The sequence below is a fragment of the Phyllostomus hastatus genome, unplaced genomic scaffold, assembly GCF_019186645.2.
Source record: "Phyllostomus hastatus isolate PE091 unplaced genomic scaffold, TTU_PhHast_1.1 phas_contig_468, whole genome shotgun sequence".
Lineage (NCBI taxonomy): Eukaryota > Metazoa > Chordata > Mammalia > Chiroptera > Phyllostomidae > Phyllostomus > Phyllostomus hastatus.
In genome coordinates, this window is record NW_025333884.1 from 2,096,118 (window position 1) to 2,122,420 (window position 26,303).

The 26,303-nt window shown below is 56.8% G+C and overlaps 1 protein-coding gene across 4 annotated transcripts; it reads left to right on the forward strand.

Moving 5' to 3' along the window:
• The first annotated feature begins 498 nt into the window (after positions 1 to 498).
• On the forward strand, positions 499 to 25,570 carry NECTIN2 (nectin cell adhesion molecule 2). 4 transcript variants are annotated; one of them, XM_045845181.1, is made up of 9 exons: positions 499 to 817; positions 10,377 to 10,766; positions 14,098 to 14,394; positions 15,506 to 15,623; positions 15,848 to 15,996; positions 22,075 to 22,228; positions 23,573 to 23,636; positions 23,777 to 23,875; positions 24,517 to 25,570. In XM_045845181.1, exons 1-9 carry the CDS (start codon positions 724 to 726, stop codon positions 24,781 to 24,783), a joined length of 1,632 nt encoding a protein of 543 aa, XP_045701137.1. In that variant the 5' UTR covers positions 499 to 723; the 3' UTR covers positions 24,784 to 25,570. The 4 variants fall into 4 exon arrangements, with proteins under 4 accessions (XP_045701137.1, XP_045701139.1, XP_045701136.1 ...); XM_045845180.1 differs by lacking the exon at positions 499 to 817 and adding an exon at positions 2,992 to 3,937; XM_045845183.1 differs by lacking the exons at positions 22,075 to 22,228; positions 23,573 to 23,636; positions 23,777 to 23,875; positions 24,517 to 25,570 and adding an exon at positions 19,421 to 20,130 and having other exon boundaries at positions 503 to 817.
• Positions 25,571 to 26,303: the final 733 nt, after the last annotated feature.

The following is a 26,303-nucleotide window of genomic DNA, read 5'->3' on the forward strand; positions in this document are numbered from 1 at the left end:
CAGGCGTCCAGCTTTCCCGGAAAAAAACGGAACGGACAAACCAGTGAGAGGATGGGCGGAGGCGTAGCTTCACGTGGGGCGGGGGCAGGGGACGGAGACTGCCCGGAGCCTGAAGGGGGCGTGGCAGGACCTTTGTGGAGAGGCCAGTGGACTCGGACTGGGGCGTGGGGTGGGGGTGGGGCCCGGGCCCCTCGATAGAAGCGGGGGCGGGGCTAGAACACAAGGGGGAGGGGCTTATAGACGCAAGAGTGTACGGAGAATTCTGGGGGAGGGGCGAGTTTGGAATGGTGGGGAGCGGCAGGTGCAGAATCCTGGGAGGGGGCGGGTACAGAATACCCGAGGACCGGGAGTGTAGAATTCTGGGAAGGGGCGGGGCAGAAAGCTGGGAGGGCTGGGCGTAGAATCCTGGGGAGCGACAACTTGGAATCTCAGGAGGGGGCGGGGCCGGAGCCCTGGATCAGCTTGGCGGGGGGGGGGGCGGCAGCGAGAAAGGGGGTGGGTCCTGTGACGTCAGCGAGTCCAAACCTACTGAAAGAAGCTAGGGGTCGGAGTCAGGCACGGAGCCGGGAGGGCCGGGACGGAGATCGGCACCGGGAGAGGACACAGCGGGAACCGGCCGGAGAGCCGGGGCCCCTCAGGCACCTGCTCGTTTGCCCAGTCGATTGGCGCACGCAGAGCCACACGCAGGCCCCTGCCCGGCCTCAGTCCCTCCCCGGGCCCCCCATGGCCCGGGCCGCAGCCCTCCCGCCGTCGAGATCGCCTCCGACGCCTCGGTTGCTGCCGCTGCTGCTGCTGCTGCTGCCGCTCAGAGAAGCCAGTGAGTGACCATAGACGCTTCCTTCCCCGCGCGGACTCAACCCTTCCCCAGCTTCTGAGTGGGAGAAGCTTGAGCACCTTTCCCCACCCCCTCCCCCAGTTCACCGAGCCCCTGTCTCGCGCGCCCTTTTCCTGACTGGCCTCACCGACTCCAACACCGACCCCCCCCACCCCATTCTCTCTCAGATACTCCGACCCTTACCTCTCAACATTCCTCTCATCCCCAACACCTTTCTAAATGCCAACTCCCCGACCTACACGGGACTTCCGTTACCCCCTGCCTCTTCCTCAGACTGTGGCGCCTAAAGGGTTAAATCCGAGGCCTCTGGCCCCCTCCCCACCCCGCGCCGTTCAGTTAATCTGGATCTGGATTTCCGTCTCCGCTTCCCTCCTCTGGAATGTCTCCCACTCCCCCCCGCCGGAGGGTCGCGATGACGAGGCGAGATCACCCCCCGTTTTTTTGTTTTCCCAGGGTTGGGCATCTGAGGCCCGGGAGAGTTGAGGGCACGGGGCCAGATGTGGAAGTCCCCAAGAGGGGCAGGGAGCTCGACTTTCGGTCCCTTGGAGAGACAAGGATGAGAGTTGGGGAGACCTGGGGAGGGGCCTTAGGGAACTGAAGCCTTTGACTCCTGGGCTTCAGAAAAATTAGAGGCTGGGAGCTCTGTTTCCTGGGGCTCAGGCAGAATGAGGGCTAGGGGCTATGTCTACTGATACTCTAACAGAATTGGGGGCAGGAGCTCAAAATTGTAGGTTTCAGGTTAATTGTGAGTAAGAGGCTCTGCCTTCTGGGTCGCAGTTAGAATCGGGGGCGGGGGGCGCGGTGCAAGAGGCCCTATGTCGTTGGCTTCAAATTTAATCGTGGGATGTGGGCTGGGATCCTGTCTCTTGGGTTCGAGATTTAATGGAGGGCCAGGGGTTCTGTCTGGAAGCTGGAGGCTCGGTCGCCTGGGTGGACTAGGTGATGGAGTAAGAGGTCGAGTCCCGAAGGCTGGGACCATTCCCTTTTGTTTTGAGTCGTTCACTGGGAAGTCCCTGGGGAAGTTTTTCCGGTTTCACTTTAACCGAGCCCAAGCAGATACCGGCGGGCGCTCTCCTGGCTCCCGCTTCCGGACTCCAGAGTTTCGGGACCTTATCTTTCCTCTAGTCGCGCCTTTGTCCTCGGAGCTGTGCAGGAGGTGGAAGCGAGGAGACGCCGCCCTAATCCCCTGCCCCTCCCTCTGCTTAGCCCAGTAGCCCCTTCCAGTTTCCCATCCCCAAACCCGGTGGGGGAGGGGCTGGGAGGGAACAGGTGAGGCAGGCTGTGGCCCCGCCCCTTGCAGGTGACCCGACTGTTTATCCCCCAACTGGAAGCTCAGGATTCTAGGTTTCGCAAAGGGGTCGTGGGGGAGCCTTGGGTCACCCCTCCGGCCTCAATTTTCCCAGCATGTCTCTTGAGTTTTCTCCCAGCCTTGACCTAGAGCTGGGTACAGTCTTTTCCATTCTCTGCCTCTCCCTTCTGTGTCAGAGATAGGGATGATCACTTCTCACCTTTTGGCTAAGATCATGTGCCAAACAGGGATGTGAGGTCAGGACCTGCTGTCCCTGGAGGAATTCTCGGACTCCCCCTTGGACCAGGCCTCAAGCTGGTGCTTGATCTCACGGAATGCTGTAGATCGCCCCAAGGTGTAGGCCTTGTACCTGTTTCCATTTTGCAGATGAACTGGGCTTGGAAGGGGCAAGCAAGCCGCCCACCGTCCCAGGATCCACAGCCAGGCCCACCCTGGGAAGCCAGACAGCAGACTTCAGAGCCTTTCTTGGTCCTGCTGTACTGGGTGGGCTCCAGAAATGGGGACCTGTAAGCCCCCACTTCCTCCCTTGTAAAATGGATCACAGTCCCTTCCTGGCAGGGCCACTGGGAGAATTCCAAGTTCCCACTGATCCCACGGGAAAGCTCTTAGCACCTGAGGAAGGGGCCTTCCTCTTCCCTGACCCTCCATCCCTGCCTGCGCCTTTGCTCTCTGCCATCTCCCTCTCTGCCCCTCCCTCCCTTCCTTCCTCTCTCTCTCTTTCCTTCCTCTTCCCTCCCTCTCCCTCTGTCCCTCTCCCTCTTTCCCTGTTTTCTTCTCTTCATTTCTCCTTCTCTGTCCCTCATCGGTCTCCATCTCTGGGCTCCTCTTTCTCTCTTTCCCTCTCTCCACCTCCCTCTGCTTTCCTCCCATCTCTATTTACCTGCCTCTTGCTGCCCGCTTCCTTCTCCTTGGCCTGCATGAGCGAGGGTGCACCGCCTGGGCCTCCTGCTTTTCGCTGCCCATCCGTGTCAGCCAGGCAGCCCCATGTCGTGGAGGGGGATGGGAGCAGAGGGGACTGTAGGCCTGCTGTCTCTTCTCATTAGGGAAGGGAGACTGGCAAAGGGGGTGATCATATCACATGATGGGGAGAGGGATCCGTGGAGAGAGAGGCACAGACGAGGACAGAAGCCAATGGAAGGAAGGTGACAGAAACAGATGTAAGGACGGGAAAGAAACCCAGGAATGGAGCCGAGGGATGGGGGAAAGGGGGAGGCAGAAAGATGCCGGAGGGACAGAGGAAGGCAGGCGGAAGGGAGCTGGTGGAGAAGACCCCAGGATAAAGGCAAAATGGCCTAAGCAGACAGACTTGGAGGTTCGATGACAGGTAGGGAGCTCAGAAGAACTCCGTCATGACTGGTGGAGATGCTGTGACCCCGGGAGGCCAGGGCGCAGGTTCCTCAAGGCCAGCAGTGGTGGGGGGTGGGGTACAGGGAGCGGTGGACATGGGAGCGACAGGGAGTTGGGGATGCCAGCCAGCTCCCCCGCTCCTGCCTGGGACACTGTTAAATTTTTAATGTCCCTGAGCTACAGAGAAATGAAGCAGGAGGGGGAGGAGAAGAGGAGACCCGGTGAGGTGGCTCAGGCAGAAAGAAGGGGTGTCAGAAGTGTGGAGAGACATAGGGAGACCCAGGAAGCGGGGAGATCACAACCTCAGAGACAGAGACCCTGAGAGATGTGGACCAGAAAACCTCGAGAGATCAGAGACCCGGGGAGGCACCACAGAGAGCTGCACCCCCCGGGGACTCGGACCCAGACCTGGAAACCCCGAGACCACAGATGTCAGCAATACAGAGGTGAGAGGACGGGAACAGTAAGGGATGTGGGTGTATCTCCTTGGGCTAGTGACAGTGTTCTGAAGCTGGTGGAGCTGGCAGATGCGCAGATCTACAAAAACACTGTAAAAGCCATTGAAACTGTACGCTGTAAATGGGCAAATTTACAATCGGAGATACATCTCAGTAAAGCCGTTAGGAAGCATAGGGGAGACACAAAGCAAAGACCGGTGCCCCTGGGAGCTGGAGACGCGGGGGCCACATTGGGACCCTAAGAACCAGATGCCGAGACAGAGACAGGACCAGAGAAACAAACACATTTAGAGCAGCGGGTGAGGGGGTCTGTCTGAGTGGCTCAGCCAGCAAGGGGGGACCCCACAGGGGAGGCCCTCCGAGTGTCGAGCCCCTGTGGAGAGGGGAGGCAGGTGCGGACGTCCAGGCTGAGGCAGACGGCCCTGTACCCTGCCGGATGCTCACTGCCCACACTGGCTCCGGATGTCCGCTGTGGGAGTGGGCACTGTGATTAATGCAATTAATTAATTAATGAGGTGGCTGAGGCAGCAGCTGAGGCCAGCGCTCAGGGCACGCCAGCCTTCAAGGGCCTCCTGGAGTCTGGCCTCGCCCTGTGGGCGAGGGCGGGTCACGCCGAGCTTTCTAGTTTATAGGTCTGGGGCGGGGGGTGGGAGGGTGGGGGGCGGTGAGCCAAGCCCTACGGGGCCAGCTGGGTAGGAGCCCAGTCCCAGTCCCTGAAGACCAGCCCCCCAGCCCCCTCCTTCTCCAGGGCTCAGGAAGTCACCGTGTCCCCTTGTTTCTCTGCCCTATCCATCCTTCTGTGGATCTCAGGCTCAGTGTCTCTGTGCCCCAAAGTTTTCCCCTAGGCTTTCCATGAGTTACCCCACTCTGCCACCACAGGAAACCTGCAGGCTGTGGCCATGGGGAAAGGAAGCGTGTCTGAGGACCCAGCTGACACCTCATCAAGCTGTCACCAGTCTGGCCTCCTGAGGGAAGTCGGTGTTCCCGTAGCCACTCTCCCCCTCACTGTGGGGCTGGCTGTGTCCCGGCCAAGGTCAGAGCACCGGCACTGGCCCAGCAGCATGCTAGACACCAGGGTCCTCACTCGGGCCAGCCGTCCTCCTGGCTTTGTCTCCCCTGCCTGCACCTGAACTGCAGAGCATCTGGGCGTCCCCCTCAGTGTCCGTCCACGTCTTCCCAGCCATCCCAGCACCTGTGCGCGTCCCAGTCCAGTTCGTCCTCCATCTCCCTGGCCCAGGTGCCTCTTCTTCCCCTGGATCCTGGCCCCACTCCATCCTGAGGGCTCTTTCTCAAGCACAAACCTAACCCCTGCCTATAACTCTCTATGGCTCCCCAGTACCCCCAAGAAAAAGGCCAAGCTTGTACTCAACCTCATCCTGTGTGGTCTAGGACACTGTTCGTTTCCCATCCCCCTCTCAATCATTCACTCAACACACTTATGGAGTTCCTGCAGTGTGCCAGGCACCGTGCTAGGCTCTGGGGGTGCTGCGGGAAACCAGACACAGGATGAAGATCCCTTCCGATCCCGGCACCAATTTGCTAGTGGAGAGGAGACGTCAGGTGCTAGAGGGAAAAATAGAGTTTCGTTGTTTTCATTAGGGTGATAAAGACCCGGTTGGAGGCAGGAGGAGGCCGTGGCGAAACGTGGGGAGAGGGCTTTCTGGGGTCAGGGAACCGCCTGTGCAGAGCTCGTGCAGAGACCCGAGGTGGGACTTGCCCAGCGCGTCTGAGGAGCAGCGAGCAGGTGGATGTGGCCAGAGCAGGGTGAGCCGAGCGAGGGGAGAGGGTGGGCAGTGGGGTCAGAGAGAGGACGAGTACAGGCTGCCAGGGCCTTGTGGCCACTGCGAAGACGTGAGCTTTTTTCTCTGAGAGTGAGCCACGGGAGGGCTCAGAGCCCAGAGGAGGCACCTGATCTGCTGCTGTAGCTTCTAACAAGACCCCCCCCCCCCGCTGCTCGTGTGAACAGACTGTGGGAGGAGGACCGGGAAGTCCCTGGCAGTGCACAGGCCTGGGGGGAGTGCAGCGCAGGGGCAGAGGGGCCCGCTTGTAGGTGTGTTTTGAAGATGGGCTGACAGGTTCCTGATGGATTGCCTGTGGGACGAGAGACAGAGGGGGCTCAGGGAAGACTCCCGATCCCGAACCTCTTACTGAAGTGGGAATGCCTAAAAAAGAGACTGTTAATCCCACGTGGACCGAGTCAGCCTGCCCATTCATTCAGAAGTAGAGACGTAGAATGGGAACATTGCAGCTGCGGCATCTTAGAACCTAGTGAGGGCGGGGAGAGGGGTGTGGGCCTCTGGGACAGAGTACTGGGGCTGAAAATTACCTGAGGAATTTGCCACACAAGCAACTGAAAGTAGTTGGTTGTTGTTTCAACCCTCTGAAGCCGAAAGTACTGAGATGCCACCAGCCCCCCAGGTGTGAGAGGGCAGCCTCCCTTAGAAGAGGGGTGGGAGCACCTTGAATCACAAGGACCCAGAGAGGGGTGAGGGGCTCTGTGCACCTGGACCTCAGTTTCCATTGAAAAGGAATAGGGCCTCCTCCTCCAGGAAGCCCCTTCCAGCCTCTCTGAGATGGGTCAGGCCCCTGCTCTGTGTGCTTCCTCCACTCCCACCCACCCCTACCCCTTCCCTCTTAACAACAGCCCTGGTGATGCCTTTTTTCATCACCAAGTGTCTTCCCCACCCCAGTGTCAGCTCCCGATGGACAGGCACCTGATTTTGCCTGGCGCGCCTATGGCGCGGAGCCTGGTCCTCAGTCAACAGTGTTTATTGAGCACCTCCTACATGCCAGGCCGGGTGCAAGCTGTGGGGATGCAGGAGGGAAAGGACAGAAAAAAGCCCTTGTGGGGGGGGGGTGCTGACTCTGAGCCCCCGGGGTCTGTTTGTTGAGTCACTAGTTGGATTGGCTTAGAATGGGGTAGAATGGCTGGGCAGAGCATGCCCCCAGGGCCTCCCCTCCCCCCTTCACTAAATCCCTTCAGGTTCCACACCAAGCCTCAGTCCTAACTTCTGCGTCTTTCTATCTACATCTTTCCCCCGGCCTTTTTGCTGTCTGATAGCCCACTTCCATCCGGCTCCACCCTCCCCTCAGACCCCTAGGCTTAAGCCAAGTCATTCTCCTGCTGAGGGGCCCTTCAAAGGCTCCCACTGGCCCCAGGGAGAACGCCGGACTCCCTGTTCCCACCCTCCTTTGCTCTCTGTGGCTCACCGGCCTGGGTGTTTTTTCCTGGCTGATTGTGCTCTCTTCCTCACCCAGCTAGAAGGGGGCGCCGCCTTTGGGGGCCAGGTGGGCGAAGGGAAGGATGCGGGGCAGCTGCACCCACCTGTCCCCCACCACAGCCCCACGTCCATTTTTGTGTTCGACTGGACATTTCATCTTCTGTGCTGCTGGTTCAGCTTGAGATGATGCTGCGGGGACCAAAAGTGAACACCAGGGAGAGCGGGCAGCCTCCTGTGCTGGCCCTGGGAAGGCCTAGCGGAGAAAATCGTTCTGTGGTGTTGGCACAGTGGGCCCTGCAGGGCAGCTGAAACGTCCCCATTTTACAGAAGGGGCGACAAGGCCACCCACCCAGAAAAAGCCCCAGAGGGAAGCCCACAGTGGTCTGCTCCAGAGTCCACACTCTTTTTATTTATTGATCTTAGAGAGAGACATTGATTTGTTCTTCCACTCATTTATGCACTCATTGGTTGGTTCTTGCATGTGCCCTGACTGGGGATCAAACCCCTAACCTTGGCACATCGGGACATTGCTCTAACCAACGGAGCTACCCAGTCTGGACCACAGTCGTACACTCTTTTTTTTTTTCCTAGTTTATTTTTAGAGAGGGGAAGGGAGGGAGAAAGACAGGGAGAGAAATATCAATGTGCTCCCTTTTGCACATACCCAGACCAGAGGCTGAACCCAAAACCCAGGCATGTGCCCTGACCAGTGACCTCTTGCTCTGCAAAACAGTGCCCAACCAACTGAGCCATCCCGGTTAGGGCCAAAGTCCCACACTCTTGAGACTGTGATGCGACCCCTCTGTAAGGGAGCCCCCCATCTCCCAAGGTGGTCCGTGGGTTTGAGTAGTGGGTGTGTGTGTAGGTATTTCGTGAGATTGTGTGTGTCACAAAATAGGCTTCACGGACGGCTTCCTTCCGGAAGTCCCTGGGACTGGCCCCACTTGAGAGGCGGCCTTTTGCCGGCACCCTCTCATTAGGGTCACCTGCTAATGTGCCCTGGGCTCTCGGGTGAGGCCGGAAGCTGGGCAGCAGTTGCCCCTTGAGAACAGGGCGTGTGCCCTTGACCTTGCCTCAAGGCTGAGTGTCAAGAGCCACTTGTAATTATACTTAGCTGGCTGTGTTTATTTAACAAGCCACTGATCTTGTATTTCCTGTGGCCTTGAGGCACAGAGAGGTTAAATGACCTGCCCAAGATCACACAGCTTTGACCGGGGAAAATTATAACAGTGAGAACTTGTAACACACCTCCCCATTCTTTTACATTGTTTCTGTAAGTGCTGATTCCGACTAATATGTAGCTTGTAGATGAAGGGCATGTTTGTGTAAGAGTCCTACTAAACTCACTTCAAAAGATACAGACTCAGACCCTCAGGCAGCCCAGCTTTGGGAGGTTCGCTGACCTTCAGCCGTGGAGGCAGGATGATATGTAATCGGGAGGACGGGAATCCAGGAATTACTAAACCGGGATGACTAAACCATTAGTTGCCTTACTGGAATGAACCGTGCTTGTCTGCATGTAGAGAGCTTTCCAACCCCCCACTCCTTATAAAAACCTCTGCCTGTACTAAGATGTGGAGATAGGCTTCGTGACGTGAGTGCCCCATCTTCCTGGGAGATGGGCTTGGAAACTCGAGTCCCCCACCTTCCAGGTGGCCAGCAACTGAATAAACCACTTTCCTCTCCATCAGCACCTGCTTCTCGAGTACAGGCTTTGGCAGAGGTGGGCAGCCGGGCCTGCTTTCTGTAACACAGCGAGCAAGTCCCAGAAGAGTCAGGATTCTGACCCCTCAGTGGCCGTGCTGGGCTGCCTGGCACAGCAGAGAAAGATTCTCCCCCCGCCCCCCGAGTTTTTATTAAAAATGAGAAAACGAGATAAGCTGAGAAATAACAACAGGCGTTGACAGAAAAACTTGAACTCAGAGTTCAAGTTCACAGCAGCTTCATTCACAATTGCCCGAAAGAGGAACAACCTGCCGTCTCCCTGGACAGTGGAATATTATTTGGCTGTGAAAAAGGCTCCAAATACTGGCAGACACCACAGTGTGCACGGATCTTGATAATATTATGCTGAGTGAATGAAGCCAGCCGCAGAAGGCCCCGTGTTTACATGGAATGTCCAGAATAGGGCCGTCTACAGAGAAAGAAAGATTAGTGATGGCCAGGAGGGGAGTGGAGGGGAGACAGGGAGTGACTGTTAATGGGTCCAGTGATTTCTTTGGGGAGTTACAGAAATGCCCTAAAATAGATTATAGCACTACATTCATAACCCTTATGAATATACAAAAAGCCATTGAATTGTACACTTTAAGTGGATGAATGGGAGTTATAGCTCAATAAGCCAAGGCTAATAAAAAGAGAGGCTGGGAGAGCTGTAGGTTTTGTAGAAAAGTGAGGGAAGGTACCTTACTGCAGGAAAAGATGAAGACAATCCTCAGACTTAAAGTTTTAAAAAAAAATTTTTTGCCCTGGCAGGTGTGGCTCAGTGTATTGAGTGCTGGCCTGCAAACCAGCGGGTCGCAAGTTCAATTCCCAGTCAGGGTACATGCCTGGGTTGTGGGCCAGGTTCCCTGCTAGGGGGCATGCGAGAGGCAACCACACATTGATGTTTCTGTCTTTCTCTTTCTCCCTCCCTCCCCCTTGCTCTAAAAATAAATAAATAAAATATATTTTTAAAAGTTCTGAGAAAATGTATTTTGTGATAGGCTTTTAGTCATTTAATTGATTTTGTTTCAGAGGATGGTTTTTCCTCCTGACATTTGATAATGTAAAATCCCCAAAACACAAGTGTGAGCTGGAAGAGTGGCCCATCCCCCACCCGCCACCCTTGACAGTGGGTCCCTTCTGCCACATTTGCTCCTTCTCATTTTCTAACCTTTTTTTTGGAGTTTGCTGAGAATACGTTTGAGAGCACACTGCGGACGTGACATTTCAACCCTGTATCTTCTAAGAAAAGGGAATACTGTGTACCTACAATTCCTTCATAACATCTAAAAATATTAACAGTAATTCCATAATATATAATATGGGCCGGACTCAACATATCTTTTCTGGCTGGCCTTTTTGGAATTGAAACTTTGAGAAGGCTCAGGCATTGTATTTGGGGCCTGCGTGTGCCCCGGGGGCCCCCTTGGTGACAGCCCTGCCTGGCCTGGGGGTACCTGGGTCCCTCCCCTGCCTGACCTCTCTCTTTGCTCTCTCCCCAGGAGCCCAGGATGGGCAAGTTCAAATGCCACCCGAGGTGCGGGGCCTGCTGGGGGACACGGTGAAGCTGCCATGCCACCTACTGTCACAAGGCCCTAAAGTCAACGTCTCGCAGGTGACGTGGCAGCGCCTGGACCCATCCGGGAAAACCCAGAGCGTGGCCGCCTTCCATCCGTCCCATGGTCTCAGCTTCCCCAGCCCGCAGTTCAGCAGCGAGCGGCTGTCCTTCCTCACCATGGGGCCGGGGCCCGGGGCCCGGCCCGGCCCAGAGATGCAGGACGCCACGCTGGTCCTCCAGGGGCTGAGAGTGGAGGACGAGGGCAACTACTCCTGCGAGTTTGCTACCTTCCCCCAGGGCACCAGTCGCGGGGTGACCTGGCTTCGAGCCATCGGTGAGCAGGGCGAGGGGGCGGGGAGGTGGGGGAGCCCCCTTGCGGGTCCGTTTCTCTCTGCTTTCTCTGTAGTCTGCCGTTCACTGGCAAATGCTCGTTAAGCACGTACTGTGTGCCAGACGCCGTTCTGCAAGTTTGGGGGGTACAGCAGGCAACAAGGCATGCCACACATATATTTTGAGGACCTAGTGTGTGCCAGGCAGCATTCTAGGCTCTTAGGGATAAAGCAGTGAGTAAATAAAAATAAGGAAAAAAAGAGAAAGGCAGGTGGCTATAGGTACTATGGAGGCTGGAGCGGCACAGGTTATAGTTTTAGCTAGGGGGGTCCGGTGGTATCTGAACGGGAACTGGAATGAGGGGAGGGGCCCCTGCGGGCCTGTCTAAGGGAAGAGAGTTCAGGCAGAGGGAGGAACATGTGCAAAGGCCCTGCGGCAGGGCCAAGAGGTCTGTGTGGCTGGAGATGTGTGAATGGGGGGGAGTAGGAAGGGACAAGGTCAAGGAGGTGATGGATTGTAGACAGCCTCATAGACCACGTGGAGACTCTGGCTTCTGACCTGACAGAAAAAGAGCTACGGGAAGTTCTGCACAGTTTGTGGTCTGACTTGGGTTTTCACAGGCTCCTTCCAGCTGCATGTGGCGGGTGAGGGTGGGAGCTAGGAGACCTCAGCGGAGGTGACCGCATGAGTCTGGGTGGGAGGCAAGGACGTCCGGACCACGGTGGAGGCAGTGGATGGGGGTGCGAAGTGTTTTAGAGGCAAAGCCAGAGGATAATCACATGAGTGGACAAAGGAAACACCAGCATGTTGTAATACAGTAAGAGATGGAGTAGCCTCTCTTTTTTTTTAGATTTTATTTATTTGTATTCAGAGAAAGTGGAAGGGAGAAAGGAAGAGGGAGAGAAACATCCATGTGCAAGACAAACATCAACGGGATGCCTCTCACGTGCCCCTAACCAGGACCTGGCCCACAACCCAGGCAGGTGCCCTGACTGGGAATCGAACCAGTGACCTTTTGGTTCACAGACTGTTGTTCAATCCACTGAGCCACACCAGCCAGGCCCTGCGTGGTCTTATTTAGATAGAACAGTCAGGGAGAGCCTCTTAGTCAAGTCCTGAACCATAGGAAACCCACCCATGGGCATGCAGCCACGAGTAGAAGGAACAGCATGTGCAAAAGCTGGGCTGTGAGCTCCTGAGCTTGGCACGTTCCAGGAACAGAAAGGAGGCTGCAGAGGAGCGATGACCAGGGCTCAAATGACCCTCAACAAGGCGGGGAAGCCAACAGGCCCGGGCTGCCGGGGCCTCCGAGGCTCCATCCAGAGCCACTGGGGCACCACGAGAGCACCCTGGTCAGGGTGTTAAAAGTATTAAAGGACAAAACTGGGGGGAGGGCATTGACGGGGAAGACAAAGGGAGGTGGAAGCTGGGAGGCCAGGCAGAGACGCCATTGCCCTGGAAGAGGCGGGAGCCGTGGAGGGGTGCGGAGAAGCAGGTGGAGTGGAGGCTGCTTCTAGGGGAGAGCAGGCGCTCCTGCTCGCACCGAGGGAGCGGGGTCAGAACGGCTCCCAGCCTCCGGCTCCAGCACGAGGGGAACCGGCACAGCCACTCGTTGGATGGGGCAGACTCGGGGAAGGCATTTTTTCAAAGGACACTGTTTCTACTAAGTTTTGGCATTCCCCTGGAAATCCACCTTTCCTCCGAGACTTCCCAGAAGCCATGCCGCTCTGGACACCTTATTTCCCCCTCTCAGCCCCAGCGAGTGTGAGGGTTGTACCATGTGCTGTTCTGGGTAAACACTTCTCTTTTTAAGGAGCTGAAACTATAAGTGGTTTCAGCGGCCAGCCCTTGTCCCCCGACCCTTGGCAGAGGTCTCCTGTGCACTCATTTGTTCTGCTCAAGACATCTCCACCGGCAGGGGCACGGGGCCGCCAGACCTCTGCTTTCTTGAGCGGAGCCTCTATAAGTGAGCGCCACTATCGAGCAAGAGGCGGGGGTCAGGAAAATTCCTTCGAGGAAGCGAGGCTGGGATCTGGGGAAGGAAGGAGAGCAGGCCCAGGAGAAGGGAGGCCAGAGCCAATGCCCCACGGTGGGTTAGGAACTGCGTTACAGGCTGGGGCTGGGGGTGGGGGGTGGAGTTCCTGGAGCCAGCAGAGGACAGATGGGAGGGGGACCAGGGAAAGGTGTGCGGGGGCGGGGGGGGGGCCATCTGAGGCTGTGGTGGTCGGGGAGGTGGGGGAAGAAGAGGAAAGGAGAGGAGGGCTATACCACGTTAGGAAGCTCAGGAGATACCCAGATGGAGAGGTCCAGAAGGAACCAGAGATGAACTCGGGACAGCCTGATTGTGGACACACGTCAGTAACTGTGGGTTCGCGCTGTTCCTCGTGGAGGTTTGTGTTCCTCCTAATATTTCCCATGTTTGTTTGTTGTTGTTGTTGTTTTAATTTTTTATTTTAGAGAGAGAGAAAGGGAGGAGAGAGACAGAAACATCAATTTGTTGAACCACTTATTTATGTACTCACTGGTTGATTTTTAAAAATTTTTATTTATTTATTTTTAGACAGAGAGGAAAGGAGGGAGAAAGAGAGGGAGAGAAACATCAGTGTGTGGTTGCCTCTTGCTCTCCCCATACTGGGGACCTGGCCTGCAACCCAGGCATGTGCCTGGTATGGGAATTGAACTGTCAACCCTTTGGTTTACAGGCTGGTACTCAATCCACTGAGCCACACTCTCCAGGGCTGATTTTTTGAAGTGTCCTGACCGAGGATCAAACCCACAACCTTGGCGTATAGGGGCAATGCTCTAACCAGCTGAGCTACCCAGCCAGGGCATATTTTTGCACATTTTCCGAGAGGATGGTTGAAGGGGCTAAACTAGGATGAGCTGTGGGTTTCTTCATCGCCTTTCTCCCACTTCTGCTTGCCACAGTCTGATGGCCATTGCAGGACAAGGAGTAGCCCCTTCCCTTGGACCTCTGAACCACATTATTTTGCTTAGGCTTCCCTTTTTAACTCCCAGCCTCTTCCAGGCTTTGGGACACTGCTTTACGATATAATGGCTGACGCCTAGGCAGAACAGTGATTGCTAGGCACTGTTCAGTTTATTTGGATGTCTCTCTAGTGCCTGCAACAATTCTGTGGGGTGGGTACTTTTATTATCCCCCCTTTATACAAGGGGAACCTGAGGTCCAGAGTTGGGGGATTCCTCGCCCGAAGCTGCGCAGCTGCTGGGCCACAGAGCTGGAATTTGAACCCAGGCACCGGGGGCTCTGCTGCTGATGGGTTTGTTGAGTGTCCGCAGGTGAGGAGTGACCGCCCCCTCTGTTCTTCTCCCAGTCCAGCCCCACAACCAGGCGGATGCTCAGGAGGTCACTGTCGGCTCCGAGCCGGTGCCCGTGGCCCGCTGTGTCTCCACTGGGGGCCGCCCGCCTGCCCGGATCTCCTGGTTTTCGCCCCTGAACGGAGAGGCCAGGGAGAGCGAGGTGCGCGGGCCCGCGGTCGGCACAGTCACGGTCACCAGCCGCTACACCTTGGTGCCTTCGAGCCAAGCAGATGGTGCCAAGGTCACCTGCAAAGTGGAGCACGAGGCCTTCAAGGAGCCAAACCTGCTGCCCGTGACCCTCTCTGTGCACTGTGAGTGTGTCGGGATGGGCCACGCCCTCGCCCTGTCCTCACTGACTATCCCCGGGGGTGGTCTGCCTTGGCTTGGGCCAGGCTCCGTACTACCCCCCTGCCCCTCGTCCACGCTTCTGCACCGGCCCCCTGGGCAGCACCAACACGCTGTCCCCGCCTCGTCTGCACTGGCTGCACAAGGCTCTCTCCCTGCAGCCGCCCCCCGTGCCCCCAGCAACAGCTTCTCAGGCTCCTTCGCCAACCGTGTCGCCTCCTGAGCCTGTCCAGCCCAGTCCACAGCAGCTACACACCGCCCCCAGCACTGTATACTGACCTTCCTGCAGTCTCCACACCAACTCCTGCCCCCCAAAATGACTCCTGTGGGCCCCGCCGGGCCCAGTCAACACTGGCTACCTCCAGTGTGTTCACACCAGCTCTTCCGAACGTGGCACATGCTGACACCCCCAGTGCTACCCTGGCGCTCTTCCCACGGGCCCGGCCCACTAGTGACTCCATCCTCGGCCACCCTCCAGACACACCCCAGACCTTGGCATTTTTTAAAGGTTTTATTTATTTATTTTTTACGGAGAGGGGAAGGGAGGGAGAGAAATACCAGTGTGCACAAGAGAGATACCAATCGATTGCCTCTTGTCCACCCCCAACAGGGCACCTGGTCCGCAACTCAGGCGTGTGCCCTGACTGGGAATTGAACCAGCAACCTTTTGGTTGGCAGGCCAGCGGTGCTCGATCCACTGAGCCATGCCAGCTAGGGCCGTACCCCAGCATTTTTCACATTGCTCCCCAGGCAGTGCCTTCCGTTAGTTAAACCAAGGTTTAATTAGACTTATCTGCTCAGGGCGTGTTGGAAATAACACACACTATCTCTAGTGGCTCCCTCAGGTGCTGCCTGCACTGAAACAAATAAACTTTCTCCAAGCGATCGGAGGGTGTGTGGACAGAGGCTGTGTTGGCCTCGGCAGAGGACACAACCCAGACAGATTTGCCCCCGACAGTTTCCATGGGTTCCCCTCCTGCCAGCCCCTCCTGTTTCTGTAGGATTCCACCCACCTGCTTACTTTTCAGCCCCTCTGGGATTCTCCCATCTCTGAGCCAGTCCCCCCAATTCCTCCAGATCCCCCCGAGGTCTCCATCTCTGGCTATGATGACAACTGGTACCTCGGCCGCACTGAAGTCACCCTGAACTGTGACGTCCGCAGCAACCCAGAGCCCACAGAATACGTCTGGAGCACGTGAGTCCTGGGTGGACCCGGACTCGGGGGTCTGAGGGAGGGGGGGCTGGGGGCCTCAACCATGAGTCCACCAAAAGGAGGCATCTGGCAGTTTTGGGGTCTCAACTCAGGAAGCAAGTTGTGGCTTCCTGGAGCTTGGCTCCTGAGGGCTGCGTCATCGGGCCCGGGCTGGTGCTCCTCTGTGGTCCCTGCTGTCCCCCTCATGTGACCTCTGCATCCTCCAGGACGTCAGGTGACTTGCCAGCCTCAGCAAAAGGCCAGGGCCCCAAGCTGATCGTCTACTCAGTGGACAGACTGGCCAACACCACCTTCGTCTGCACCGTCAGCAACGCCCTGGGCTCGGGCCGCGCCGAGCAGGTGGTCCTTGTCCGAGGTGAGCCAGTGCTCGGGGCGGCCGGGCCTGCTCCCAGATGTTCCTCCCCTTTGGCTCCAGGGCTGCGCTAGGAGAGGCTGTGCCGCCGGCCAGGGGAGGGGCCCAGACCCGCCTCGCTGCCGGGAGAGCAGGCCGCTGTGGCTTCTCTCTCGTGCCCCAGGTGGGGTCTGGATGGGGTGACAGTGTAGGTGTGGGCAGAGGAGTCTGGGAGCTCGAGACGTGTGCCAGGAGCTTCCCGGAAGGTAGGGCCGGGGAAGAGATGCAGGGACGCTGCCCCAGGTGCCAGCCGGGGAGACGCGCCCACAGAATCGCATCACTGGCGCAGAGGGACGCACATCGGGGTGGTCAGAAAGGACCAGCAGACACGAATTTCTTAGGGAGTGCTGGTCGTTACCGTCTGGAAGCTGCTTTCACTGCACGTGGGAACATTTGTGTCCCTGGAGCTGGCAGTTAGGAAATGGTGACTGCTAGTGGAAGGGGTCTGTGGGCAGGAAGCTCTCCGAGTCTCCTTGACGTGAACTCAGATACAGAGCCCAGGACGCAGAGTCTGAGAGGGAAGGGATGGAGGCCAACTCAGCTGATGCACGGGCTGCCGGAAGTAGGGCCGAGATCACAGCTGTAGACCCACACACCTGGAAGGAGGCAGGGCCGTTGAGGGGCCGGGCAGCCTGAGACTCAGACACCCACTGACCCCGTGGCTAGGAGCAGAGTCCCCTCCCTGTCAGAGCCACAGCCGGCAGGACCTGCACCCAAAGGTAACAGGGCCTCCCTGTACTTCCAGATGCTCTGGAATCAAAACAGACTCACCCGTGACTAACCCTAACCCACACACTGTCACCACAGCACACACCCAAGGGGGCGGGGCACCAGCCGAGACAGCGAACAAAGCCAACAAAGCCAGACAACACCCAGCCAGAGCCTGGGAGTCTGGGAGACACCCACCCTGTGTGGCTGCCCGTGACACACACCTGTGCACACACGACACGAGGACCGGGGCCTGGCCCCCTCAGAAACACAACCACAGACACACGCATGCACAGCCGTGTGGACGGACGTGCCCCTGCACTGGGAGACAGATGAACACAGACCCCCTTCCTGGTACCATCTTACACCACACACACAGCTAGAAGAGACACCCGGGTGACAGCCAGCCCCTCTTCAGGAAGGCGGGCACTCGCCAGGGGGACATGATGGGCCTGCTCAGAAACACTGTCACACAGGACACACTGGGGAGAGGGCCGGCCCTCCTGGGCATGTCGCCTGAGGTCCACAGACACGCACTTGAAGGGGGGGGACAGGATCATCAGACGCACTGCGGCAGGGAAGGACTGTTGATCCTCACGGATCAACGATTACGTCTTGACTCATACAGATGCTGAGAAACTCCCCCAGAAACCCCGTTATAGATTCTCTTTCCACAGAGAGTCATCTGACAAATATTCTCTGACATTTCCTCTTGGCCGGACTTTCTCCTTCATGCAGAGACCACAGTGGTGGACGAGACACAGTCCCTGCCCTCGAAGGCTCAGCCCCACCCACCCAGCAAGGCACCCAACTGGAAATACACCCCAGAACCTCCAACCCAGAAACATACCCGAGAAACAGGTCCCCACCCACACTCAGTTGGCAGGCACCTCCACGGGGTGCCACCTGCCGAACACAGACACAGCCACACTCAAGGACCATTGGAGGAACAGGGAGCCACAAAAGCATGTCCCCCCCCCCAAAAAAAAATGACACACACACAGGGAAACGCCAAGGTTGTCCACCACCAGGAACACGCCAGGTCCCAAGTTCAGCCCCTTGCCAGCACTCAGCCAGTGAAACGCTCAGAGGCCTGTCAGTATGAGGGGGGGTGGTGCTCAGCTGTCCACAGAATCACACGCCCGCCCTCTGCCTACCCCAGAGGTAACCACAGACCCACCTGAAGTCAGCACATGGTCACAGACACACCTACAGGGGAACACCAACCAGGACAGGGGTCCAGACCCAGGCGGAGGGTGTTCGGCGGAGAGCCTCGCCCATGGGAAAACTCCCTGCTCCTGGCCGTTGCTCCCAGGGATTTCAGGGACACAGACACCACAGTCCCCGCATGTGCAGGCCCGACGTGCCGTCACATAGTTCGGGGCTCACACCAGTGCAGGCCTGGTCCACCGGCCGCCACTGCCGGCTGGACCTCACTTCAGGGAGACTCTGGAGAACTCTCAACCCACAGACACTCACCTGCCATCTCAAAACACCACCCCCAGAAATGGGCAGACGGTTCCACCCTGAGTGTGAAAACCAGTTTCCAGACACTGTGGATGAAGCCCCCTTCATGCCCCCCCCCCACCAGTGTCCTGGGGAGGCACATATTTCCCCTGCAAAGAGGCTCACAAACTATTGTTTACCCTTCATACTTGAGGTACAGGTTTTCTGCTTTTTTTTTTTTTTTACTGCCACCTGAGTCACTAAACTAATTTGACAGCTTACTGGCTCAGGAGCCCTGCGTTGAAGACACCCAGAAACGGATGCCCGCAGGACCTGGGGCGGCCCCCTCAGTGTGCAGAGGTGGTGGGTGGAGGGAGGGTCTGGTGTAACTGGATCCCTCCTGGTCTCTCCCCTGGGCCATCTGCTGGGTGCAGGGGGTGGGGAAGGGGCCTGTGTGACAAGGTTCCCATTGCAGCAGCCCTTCTGTGTGTGGGGGGGGCGATGCTTCCTCCCTCCCTCCCTCCTCCGCCCTCCCTGGCTTCCTTCTCACTCCACCCCCATCTTTCCCTTACTGTTCAGCCACTGCAGGGAGCACTAGAGGGTGAAGGGACAGTAGTCTTGCTGAGCCTCATTTTCCACACTGGGGGCAGGTGGCCTGGGCAGGAACCACGCTGCCCCGACCAGATGCTCGCTCCCGGTGCTGAGGGGGGGGGCAGTTCTCCGGAGGCCCCGCCCCCTCACGCTCCCTCGAATCCACCTCTCCGTCTTCCTGACTGGCTCTGCCCAGAGATTTGATGATGCTGACCTCAGAGCTCATCCATCCTCGAGGGGCCACAAACACACACCTCCTGGGTCCCAGCAAGCAACCTGGTGGCCAGGTGTGGCACTCAGTTCCCTTCCCAGCCACCAGCCTTCTCGGGGTTGCCCATCACTGGCCGGAGGACGTGAGACCTTGTGTTGCCAAATCTGACTTCCACCCCCCTGAATGAAATCTGGAATTTTCAGTGAAATCACCTGGTGTTTGAAGCGTTGGCTGGCAAGTTTAGTGACACGGGGGCCCCCAACCGGCAGCCCCTCCGGGTACAAAGCCTGCAGAGGAGTGAGCGGGTTTGCCCCTTCCCCCTCTGCCCAGCGTCTCCCTAATTCCTGTCACTGCCCGCTCCGCTTCCCCTGAGATGTATCCTCTTGACCGCGTGTCTCCCTTTCTCTCTCTCTCACCCTCCTCTCTCCTCAGACACCCCCCGGGCCTCTCCCCGAGACGAGGGTCCCATGGTGTGGGGGGCCGTGGGGGGGACACTGCTGGTGCTGCTGCTTCTGGCTGGGGGGGCCTTGACCTTCATCCTGCTGAGGATGAGGAGGAGGAAGAGCCCTGGAGGAGGAGGAGCAGGAGGAACAGGAGGAGAAGGACGAGACGGCAGACGAGGATCCTACAATCCGAAAACTCAAGTGTTTGAGAACGGGGGCCCCGTCTACTGGACCACAGCCCCCGGGCCCCTGCGGCCGGACGGCAAGGACACAGAAGAGGGCTTCGAGGAAGAGGAGGAGAAGGCAGAGAAAGGCCTCATGCTGCCTCCGTCCCCGGCACTCGAGGACGACATGGAGTCCCAGCTGGACGGCTCCCTCATCTCCCGGCGGGCGGTTTACGTGTGACCCCCGAGACGGACAGACAGACAGACAGAGACAGAGCCTGCCAGTGCCAGCCGTGGGCTCCAGACTGGTTGGACTCGTTTGCCCGGGTGACACTGGAGCTCAGATGCTACCTCCCGCTTCCCTGGGATGCAGAGGGAGGTGGAACGTCTCACACTGGACCTACGTCTGCAGGGCCGCGTGGGGGAGGGGCCCACAGAGGGGCCCCCCTCCCTGCCAGACTTGTTTTTGGCTCTGGTCTGCCCCAGCCCCTGCCTTGTGACACTCAGGAGTTAATAAACGCCTTGCAGGAAAACACCGGGGGTGTCTTGTAATACACTGGACCCCCCCCTTGTGGGGTAGGAGAGCTGGACTGGGCTCCAGGCAGTGGGAGCCTGGTGGGGCTAGCCTTGGGAAGGCTGGGGGGCTCTCACCATTTGGGTCCATGAAGGACAGCTTGGATGCTGAGACCCCCTGAGGCCAGTGGGGTGGGGATCTGGGCTCAGAGACTACAGTGCTTGGACTCAGAGGTTCCAGGCTGCCTCCCTGGAGCAGCGGCCAGGCCAGGGCCCTGGGAGGGCAGGCTGCTCCCCTGGCATTTTCTGCCCCAAGGTGCAGGGCAGGCGGGACGGCTGAGAAAACAGGAAAGTCCCACCCCTCCAACTGGCCTTTCCCAGCCTCCTTCCTCTTTCTTTTTCCCTGGGGGCCCAGCTAGAGGGAATTTCAGTGATTCGGAGGGAGGAGCTGCAGCACTGTACTGCCACCTAATGCCCCCAACCCCAGGCTGGGGACTGAGGTGTGGGCGTAGGAGGGGCAGGGGTAAATCCCAGTCATGTCAGTGCGCCCCCACCCCCCCACTCCCCATGGCCACACTATGGGCTTTGTCTCTGCTTCTGACCCTGTCACGCAGCTCCATGGGCTGAGCTCCATTGCCCAGTCTGGGGCCGTTCACTACTTACTGGTGAGTTCACTTCTACCAATTTTGATTTCCGCTCAGCTGCTGGGCACACAACGGTAACCAGGGCAGGCCTGGCCCTGCCCTCCCAGGCATGCAGTCAGTAAGGGCGACGAGAGAAACAGTAATTTTAGGATGGCACGGATGGACTGGGCGGCAATTACTGTTCTCCCACGCCCGATCCTCCCGAGGAGGCCGGGCTGTGGAACAGGAAGTGTGGATGGAAATCAGGCCAGGCCAGGGATGCGGATGAGATTCCTCTGGGGGCTTTTATCTCCTCATCTACCAAGTGAGCTTCCTGGACCCCTGAGGGGGAAGCCTGTGCATGGGGCTTTTGCTCACAATACTTCCTCTGGTTGTTTACTGTCTGCACCTCCCCCTCCCCCCCCTGCCCCTCTCCCCACTGTGGGAGGGCAGGGCCAAGAGGGCCCAAGCAGGGATTTTGTCAGTCTGGCGTATAATAGGTCCCGAGCGCCCTGTGCCCGCCCCTCCTGACCCAGCTAGCAGAGCCAGCCTGCCCTTGGAGCTCACAGCCTAGTGTGGAAACTGGCAGCCAGGACAGAGGTAATTGCTCCAATAACAACTGTAGGAAGTGCAAAGTGCTACCCAGAAGCCCAGGGGGCCGTAAGGTTCTCTCAAGCCATTTCCCTTTAGGTTGGAGGAGCCCCGACCCTCTGCCCAAGATGACTCCTTTCCCCATAATGAATGACAGGTTATGATCCCAATCCCAGAATCCCACCCCCTGCAATTCTCTGCCTTTTAGACCCACTCCCCTCCCCACCGCTTCCCTTTCCTCGCTTCCCTGCTCTTCCCCTCATCCCTCTGCTCCTTGCCATTCCTTAAAAACTACACAAAGCTTCCTCCTCAGGGCCTTTGCACTGGCTGTTGTCTCTCTGCCCAGACGGCTCTCGTGTTCTCATGGGTCACCCTGTACAGCCCCTTCAGGTTGTTGCTCGAATGTCACCTTGCAGGAAGGGTCTCTGACTGCTGACTTGGTCACTTCCCATCACCTTCCCCACTGTGTGGTTTTATCGTACCTCACTCACTGCCACCTGCCATGTCAGCTCTCGTTTCTGTACTGTTGGTCTCCCTGCCCAACTAGAACCTAGTTCCGTGGGGACTTTTGTATTTTTGTTGTTCGCCACTCTGTTCCATAAAAAGTGCTCAGTAAGGATTAGTTGAATGAAAGGATGCCTGTCCCCTGCCTTTGAGGCGGGCAGCTGGGTGGTGACTTGGGGAGGCGCGGTGGGAGTAAGGGGCTGTGGCTTCCTCATGGAGACTCCCTTACACTGTCCCTCTTCTTGCAGAGTCCCCCAACACGGCAGGTGCAGGGGCCACAGGCGGCATCATCGGGGGCATCATCGCTGCCATCATTGCTACCGCTGTGATTGCCACAGCCATCCTCATCTGCCGGCAACAGCGGAAGGAACAGAGGTTGCAGGCGGCAGAGGAGGAGGAGGAGTGAGTGATGCAGGAGGGGTTCCAGAACTGGGGAGGCCGGGCTGGGGGTGAAGGCAGGAGAAAATCATCTGTAATGGCTGCGTGAAACAGACACTCAGTGACTATGGCATGTGTAGGGTGGGGAGGGGAGAGTTTGCTTCTAGCTCATAAAGCACGGGTATGACAGCCACGCTCTGTGGAGTCATCAGAGCCCAGGCTCCCGCTATCTTGTTGCTCCACCTTTGCTCACGTTTCAAGGTGGCTCCCCACTCTTCTCTCATATCTGTGTACTTGACAACAGACATGGCTATCCTGGCCTCAAAGCCCTCATGCCTGCTGGTGGGAAAAGGAAAATAGAGGGTATTCAGCCACCCTATAAGGGAATCCATCATTTCTCATTTCCATTGGCCAGAACCTGTCACGTGGCTGTCCACAGCAGCAAGGGAAGCTGAGAAATGTAGTCTTTATTCTGGGTGGCCGTGTACCCAGTAAAATCTTTACTAGTATCAGAAAGGAGGAGCCTGAATATCAGGGAAACTAGCTACACTTCTCTGTTTATGACACCTCTTACATGCCAGGCTTGGTGAGATGTATTTTATATATGTAACATCAACACAGCCTCTCATCTATTCACTGATTCAACAAGTATTCAATAAGTACCCACTCAGAGCCAGGCCCTGGAGGTTAGGAATGCAATGATGAGACAAGCATGTAAAACGTGTCCACACACATAAACATATGGAAACATAAGTTCTTTCTGTCTTAAGATTTTATTTATTTATTTTTAGAGGCAGGGAAGAGAGGGAGAGAAACATCAATGTGTGGTTGCCTCTCATGTGGCCCCTACTAGGGCCCCGACCTGGCCCACAACCCAGGCATGTGTCCCGACCGGGAATCGAACCGGTGACCTTTTGATTCGCAGCCCACGCTCAATCCACGGAATCACATCTGCCAAGGCCATTCATTCATTCATTCTTTTAACAAACATTTACTGAATTCTTCGTAGTGGGTCCTGGGAATGCCTTGTTGAACGAAGACCTCGTTTTCTCCCTCACATTGCCCACAGCTGGGTGCAGTCACCCACTGACATCAGAAACGACATTGCAGATACAAACTCAGTTGTGTGCCTGAGAGGGAGGTATACTGTTAGATGTGATCGTGTAACAGGAGACCCTGATCTTCCTGGAGAGTCGGGGCGGCTTCCTGGAAGAAGAAGATTCATGGGATAAGTAGGAGTTAGCCGGGCAAGGGGAACAGTGGTGGTGGAAAGGGGTATCAGGCAGAGAGAAGAGCCTGTGCACTGGCCCCGGGGTAGGAGGGCTTCTCGGGTCTGAGCCACCACTTGACCTACTTCCCACCCCACAGCCTGGAGGGGCCTCCCTCGTACAAGCCGCCCACGCCAAAGACAAAGCTGGAGGAGCCAGAGATGGTAAGCACTTTGTACGGTGCCCAGCCGCTCCCACCTCCATGCCCACCTTTCCCCAGCAAGGCCAGGGCTGGGAGGAGGGGGCTGCGTGGAGGGGCCGACTGTCCCGGGGTCCTGAATTGACCCGCCCCCTCCCACGGCAGCCCTCCCAGCTCTTCACTCTTGGGCCTTCGGAGCACAGCCCACTGAAGACCCCCTACTTCGATGCTGGCATCTCCATCTCTGAGCAGATAGGAACTCAGGTGAGGAGGAGGCTGGGCTCAAAGGCTCAGTTTAAGGGTCCGGGATCAGTCTCTGACATAAGAGATCGAGGACTGAAGGTCACAACTCAAGTTCAGAGCTCTGTCTCTGGCCAGAGATTAGGGTTGAGATATGTTTAGAATTCAGTGGAGGAGGTCATGACTGAAAGACCCAAGGGCATGATGTTAGAGTATAAAGTCAGTCAGTGAAGATTAGTTGAACGTCCACATTGGCTAGATACTGTAGGACAAGCCAGTCACTTCCCTCAGTGGTCTACTGGAGGTCAGGGGTCAGATGTGGAGATTGTGATGAGTGAAGATTTCAGGGGCTATTTCAGGTTTAAGGTTAGGTAGTTGAGATCAGGACCAAAGACAAAGGTTCATGGGGAAAGACTTGGGGTCAGGAATCAAGAGACAAAGTAGAAACCCAGGACGGACAGGGGGAGAATCCATGCTCTGGGCTTTGAATTAGGGACAAGCTGTGATTGTCCCAGTGCATTACTGACCCAGGTGACAAGGGTTGAGTCATCTTGGATCTGGTCATCATGGGCAGATGGTCAGGATTTTGGAGTCAGGGGGCAGATTGGCATTCTGTGTCATGCTCAGAAGGTGACCTTGGGCTCCTATTCCTTTCTTGCTCCCAGGAAATGCCTCGGTACCATGAGCTACCCACCTTGGAAGAGCGACCGGGGCCCCTGCTCCTGGGGGCCACGAGCCTGGGGTCCCCCCTCCTGGTGCCTCCAGGGCCGCCTGTTGCAAAGAGGATTTCCTTGGATCTAGAAGATGAAGATGATGAGGAGGAAAACTACCTGGACAAGATCAACCCCATCTACGATGCCCTGTCCTACTCTGGCACCTCTGATTCCTACCAGGGCAAAGGCTTTGTCATGTCCCGGGCCATGTATGTGTGAGCCACCATGGCCCTGGCCTCTCACCTCTCTGATCCCTCAACTTGCTGCCAGGGATCTAGTGTCCCCTGACCTCTGACCCAGCCAGCCACACGCATGTCATCTGTGACTTCTACCTTGGTGGGTCCACTATGACCTCTAACCCATGATCTCTGACCCAGAGAAAATGGCCATGACAGTGGAAACCTGGCAACCTTATCTCATGTGTTGGAAAGGGTAGGGTATGTATCTGCACAACCTCTGACCCAAGCACTCCTAAGATGGCAACCTTAGTTCACACCTCTCATATCCCAAAATCTCCAGTCTCCTCCCAAATCCTTTCAAAGACCCCAGCCTCTGATTTGTCCTCAGGCATTAAACTCCCAACAGCTCTGCTAGGTTGGATGTTAGGGGTAGGCACCCTGCTGCTCAGACCTGAGCCCTCCAGGCAGCAGAGCCCCACTCTGGCCCCCCACCTGTTCCCCAAAGATGAGAAGGAAGGGATTCCCCCTCTCCCTCCTGCAGGCAGGAGTCTCAGGGTCCAGGCCTTTCTTTGAGTCCCCGCTTCCCCATTTCCTGATTTCAGGAATTTAGCTCCAGTCCAGGACTAAAATGAGTGAGCATCACACAGAGTGTGCCTTGCTAGCTCCAGCCTTGAGAGAATTTCTTGTTACTTTGAAGACAACTAAATCCTTTTACTGCTGCTCAGTGGGATGGGACCCAAACATCTCCCGGGGAGTGGGGGGTGCAGATGGGGATCTGATAGTTTTGTAATATGATATTATCTACAAAATATGAATTTATACATTGACCAATTCTCAACTTGGGTTTTCTGTGGGGTGTGCAGGGGAGGAGGGTGGGACATGGTAGGTAATGAACACGGGGCCCAGGGCTTAAGGCAATCAGTAGACTAGAAGTCAAGATGGGTTACAGGCAAAACCAGAAGAGCCAAAGACGTGAAAAGAGAAATTAAGTGAGGGGATAATGAGAAAAATACATAAACCAAAAACAGTGATGACTAACGGAGGGGGGTGAATCCCGGCATGGTGGTTAACAAAACAGTGCAACAGCAGTCTAACGGTTAACGAGCAGAAATGAATGGTAGACACACAAATGGTAGTAATTAAGTACAAGGGGTTCAAACTTAATGCATAGGTGGCAAGTAAGAATAGGCCAAGGGCAAAATTATGTAATAGGAGCTCAGGACATGATGGGTAATAGATCTGGATGAAGGAGCCAGAGGCAGAGATGGATAATGAAGAAATAGGGGCTGCAGGCATGCTGGGTAATGGACTCTAACATAGTTAATTGAAGAGCTAGAAGAACGACGAAAGTGAACAGGTACAACAGAAACAGGCTGAAGGTAGTACAGGCCAGGAGTCCCCGGGCCGCGGACCGGTAGCGGTCCGTGTCCTGTTAGGAACCGGGTTGCACAGCAGGGGGTGAGCGGCGGCCAAGCGAACGAACCGGTCCTTGGTGACAAAAAGGTTGAGGACAGCTGGTATAGGCAATAAACCTGAAATGAATGGGGCGGGGGCATGCTG